The sequence below is a fragment of the Frankliniella occidentalis genome, unplaced genomic scaffold (genome assembly GCF_000697945.3).
Source record: "Frankliniella occidentalis isolate FOCC.00 unplaced genomic scaffold, Focc_3.1 Scaffold355, whole genome shotgun sequence".
In the NCBI taxonomy this organism is placed as follows: Eukaryota; Metazoa; Arthropoda; class Insecta; order Thysanoptera; family Thripidae; genus Frankliniella; species Frankliniella occidentalis.
The window spans coordinates 129,495-134,464 of record NW_026267478.1 but is presented as its reverse complement, the minus strand read 5'-3'; the positions used below and the strand labels follow the sequence as shown (position 1 = coordinate 134,464).

The window sequence follows — 4,970 nt, the reverse complement described above, 5'->3', positions numbered from 1 at the left end:
GTAACTTCAGAAAGTAGATCTCTTTGGACTAAAATTTCGTCCGTTTGGCTCTCTCACCGTTTAGGCGCTAGAGGGAGTTTTAGTCACAAAAGTGGCCCCAAAATAAATTCATCATTTTAAGAAAGTATTTGATGGTCTCCAAGGGGTAAATCGTGAAAGATGAAAGCTCTGGGAAAAAATTTCGTCCGTCTGGCTTTCACTGTCAACTTACGAAAGGGAGTTTTTCTTACCATAATAGCCAAAACAGAGATATTTTTATTTTTTCAAAAGTACACTTCTGTCCGAGAAGTATGCCGTTGGTTCAAAATTTTCTTCTAAGCAGAAGAGTGGGCTTATTTTATGGTAACACATCATTTTTAAAACGTGTACACTTCCATGCAAAAAGAAAACAAAAAAAAACCACATTTGTTTTGTTGTTTAAACACGTTTGGAGTAATTCAGAGTATGCCAGGAAGTAAATTGAACTTCTTCTAGGTCTAGTCTTTGTATTTTTATAGGTGTGTTATTGGATTCATAAGCTAACATCAAGAACTTAGAAGGGATTTGGCATAACTTGCATGTATTCTACAAACTACGGCACACACAGCCAAAGATGTGAAGCGTATGAAAAGAATGCTTCGTTTGTTGAGTTTTGATTTCGTAGAAAGCAAATGTACCTGGCAAAAAGATGGTTCAAAGCGAGCCGTCACTCAAACGGCCCGAAGGCCCGCTTTCCGATAGAAGATGTATTGCAAGGTGAAAATTCAGAGGGCTGCCGGCAGGCCAATCTAGGCCCGGTCCCTGCCGAACCGAGTTGCCGGTGGAGCGAAGCGGAGCGGGCAACTTGGTTTGGCGGAAGAGCGGGCCTAACTTGTTACCTCTTCGTTTTACTCGAGTAGGGAGACAAATTTAGTTGACCCCTTTGAATGCGCTAGCATTTAGAGATATTTGATAAATGAGATATCTCCTTTTGTAAGAAATTAAAGGACTTGCCTCCAAACTCAATTAATTTATCAGGGAAAACTCGACTTATCTCCCTTTACGCATTTTTTCTTGCGGGAGATAACTTTTTAAAGTGTAGATAGGGTCGATGTCAAATATTCTACCCTCGCCATTTTTTCAAGCTCTCTTCAAAGTATAAGAATGAAACAGAAAAGTTCAGAACTTTTTTAAATTTGTAGCATTCAACAGTTTTTTGTGTTTCCTGAACACTTGTGGTTTTGCAGTTATCCCCTTCATCTCCTTCCTTGACCAAGTAAGTATTCCGGTTTGACTGAAATGTTGTATATGTGGTGAGCAAGGAAACGGAACTCACTGTGCGAAAGCATATTGATTTTCGTTTTGTTCTTCCACGCATACTTCTTTTTCGTTTCCGGCTTTACCGTAATGCTGTCTAGGGCTGCACGCCCGCTCGACAGCCTAAGATACTAAATGTGTAAACAGTGATTTACTCGTCGGGCCATGTCGAGCGGCCCGGCCCTTGCCGAAAGGAGTTGCCAGCGGAGTGAAGCACACCTGGCAACTTAGTAAGGCAGAAGGACGGACCTGCTCGATTTGCATTGGGTGACCGTGTGCTTCAGGCTATGTTTATTCTGACGACTACGATGAGGATCGTATGTTAATAGGGTGTTCCATGCAATCTGAAACGGCTGTAGAAAAAGAACAAACTAACTGATTTTTCCGTTTCCGTAATGGCTCTGGTTCGTCGATCTGATCGCGTGCCTTTTTACGTATGAGTAATTGTTAGATCTGTTTTGAGCCCACCTTCATATTTGAGACGTTAGAAAGGGACCAAAGTACCTCGACAATTTCTGATACTCACTGGACGAAACAGAGACAAATCAGTGAATTTGTTCTTTTTCACTTTAGTAAAGGATAGCCTGCAACATCCTATTTGGGCATTCCAAGTGTCCACAGTTCCAACAACTGTGAAACTCTTGTTGTGATTTTAGACATCGAGCTATATTGGCCGCTGGCGTCAAGTTTCACATTGTCCTGCGAGTATGAACCACGCAACCATACTGCTTAACCACTCAGTGCTCCTAGACAGAAGAGGGGACGAGCTTCTCACCGCAACGTTTCGCTGCACACGAGATGCACAGAGTTTCACCAGCGTAAGGAGCCTGGGAAGGAACTACAAAAGGGTGCTCTAAAAGTGCCGTCTCGGTGCCACACCGTTAAATTATTGACCAGCATCTAATGGAGTAAAACGGCGGCCCGCGGACCCGCCAAAGAGCATAGGAAAATGACAATGTGGTCCCCAAAAAATCGTGGTATCGGAACCCACCCTTTCGAGTAGTCAAATCGGTCGGGCCGAACCGAATGATGGCACGCTAGAGCAAGACGTATTGTCAACTCCTCACGGAAAGCTATAATTGCGTCGAAAATAGACTATCCGTGACCTTTAAATCCGAAGATAATTGGGCGCGTACAGACTTGAAAGATTCATATAGTGTTTCTGATTTCTAATCATTCAGATGACAGGGATCTTGCGTCGATGCAGAGATACTACAGACCAGTGCGAGCATTTTTCAAGACTTGAATGGAAGCATGGCATTTGCTCACTGTTGCCCGTTAAAAATGCTATGTGGTCGTCGATCATTGAACAATGGGAGCCTAAGATGAAATGCCCTTTCAAAAAGGTAGTTTAACAATTTCTGTAGAATGCTTAAGGAGTGGCAATCTAACTGAACTGGAACTTCCGATTGAACGAAAGTGCAACAAAACTCATCTGTTTCGCTGTCCCGAAAGACTAGCTCATCTGTTTCGCTGCTCCGCTATTTAACTTCTGCGGTTTGTAGATCGGCCCTAACTGCGGGGGCGTCAAGGAACAACCCGGAACTGCATTGATAGATATTTCCTGTGTATAACAGGGTCAGAATTTCTCAACTCAGCACTCGTCCGATCGGACCCAAACTGCAATCCACACGATTCCTGTGGGTTGTAGGAATAGTGTTGGGCTTCAAAACAAGCCCAAGCGCAGGTCTGTAGCTCAAACGGTTCAAAAGTTATGGGGCTTCAAAGTTTAAGCAATTTTAAGAAATCTTGTAAAATAATGAAATCTATTAAAATCGAGGATCCTAAAGTAGTCAAGGTAGCAGGATGTTCTTGTACTTAATCGAAAAGGCACAAATAGTCTCAGTTAAAAAAAAATTTAAAATAAATTTGACTCACCATGGGGTCATTTTGGCTAGGGTTTAAACATTCAAAAAATTTTATGTCAAAACACGCGGACCCAGCTTTTTGATTTTACTGCCCCAACTTCATCATTTGAATGAGAACTTACTACATAAAAATTATGAACCTTGGTATTGGAATACAGGGTAAGTTCTGGTCAAAAAAGGAGTAAAAATAATGACATTTTTCTCAACACTGTAAACAAGCAGGCCCGCCCTTCCGCCAAACGCAGTTGCCAGCTCCACTTCACTACGCCGGCAACTCCGTTCGGCAGGGGCCGGGCCTGCTTGGACTGCGGGCGGTGATGGTCGGGCCTGCGGCCCGACCATTTCAGTCTCGCGATTTACTAAAGAACATAACCAAATAAATAATGTGACCGGTAAATCACTTTCCATATTTGGGTAAACTAACTTCCGGTGGGGGGCCTGCCGCCCTAGAGATTTGCCTCTTTCACATGACAAAAGACTGTAACGGGGCAACACCGGACTACACCCCACCCTTCTGCTTTGCTTCAGAAAAAATACAAAAAAATAACCAGCGCAGTTTTTGGATTGCATTGTTTGTCAAACAGTCTTAAAACTTGACTTTTTGCCATTGTTTTCAATGTATCCACCTCTAGGTCCGAAACAGTGAAAGATACGGCAAATCCGAGGGTAGTTCCTGATTCAGAATGTGTTGTTTTGGGGGGGTACTTCTTCTTCCATTTTGCGATGGGAAGCTTCCTAGTACGTCTTTATGTGCAACCAACGTGGTCATTTTCTCCGTATTTTCGTCAAAAAAGCACTCTAGCGCCCAAACGGTGAAAAATAGAGTCGAACGAACAAAATTTTTGCCCGAAGGGTTCTATTTTTACGAGTTACCCCTTAGGAGACCATAAAAAATATATTTTTCCTACTTTTTGAACCAACCCCTATTTCTTTGCTACCCCCTTTCACCCACTTAGGGGTGAATGCCAGGATTTGCACCAGGCGTTTCGTTGTCCAGTTTCAAGCATCTGTTTAGTGTGAAAGAATCATATTTCCATCAACGTAGTCGCTAGATGGGCTCATTTTGTGCTTCTCAATTACATTTGGTTATTTCTTTTCATAAGTTACCCTATTCTGGCAAGAAACAAAATTAATCTTGTCAAACTAGTACTATTTTTGGTCAATTTGAAGAAAATGTCATTATTTTTGCTCTTATTTTGCCCAGAACTAACCCTGTATTCAAATACCAAGGTTCCCAATTTTTTTTTTGTAGTTAGTACTCACCCAAGTGAAGAGGTTGGGGGCACTAACATCAAAAGTCTAGGTCTGCGTGTTTTGAGAAACAAATTTTTGAATGTTTTAACCCTACCCAAAATGACCCCATGGTGAGTCAATTTTTTTTTTAATTTTTTCTAACTCAGACTATATGTGCCTTTTCGATTAAGTACTAGCTATATGTACGCCAGACCACGTCTCGCGTAACAGGCTTCGCGATATCTCACGAAACACTGTTACGCTGCGACGCGCCTGGCGCACATATAGATAGGCCTGCGGCGCTGACACCCGAGACGAGTTAAGGAGAGGGTATAGGGGATCAGGGTCTTCCGGGCCCACAATTTGACATATTCGAACCATTTGTCGGGGTCTTCTTACTCTAAAATTAGGGACATGAAACTTCTGCTGTTCGGTAACGGTTTTCATTAAAAAATCGAATTTTGTCAGATTGTAATGTAAAACTTAACGTTTAAGTGATAGAAGATAATCTAGGGACCCTTAAGCCCAAAAGAGGGTGTGGTTCGACCCGTAATGTGTGGTCTAAGTATTACTCCCCTTACAATTCTGTGACAT

General features: G+C 42.4%; 1 protein-coding gene across 1 annotated transcript in view; it reads left to right on the top strand.

Moving 5' to 3' along the window:
- The window catches only part of LOC113212212 (uncharacterized), a 54,024-nt gene that overhangs the window by 6,742 nt on the left and 42,312 nt on the right, over window positions 1-4,970 (top strand). The window contains exons 3-4 of the mRNA XM_052274222.1: window positions 1,932-2,093; window positions 2,457-2,621. Of these exons, the coding sequence (XP_052130182.1) occupies window positions 1,932-2,093; window positions 2,457-2,621 (327 nt within the window). The remainder of the gene's footprint in view (window positions 1-1,931; window positions 2,094-2,456; window positions 2,622-4,970) is intronic.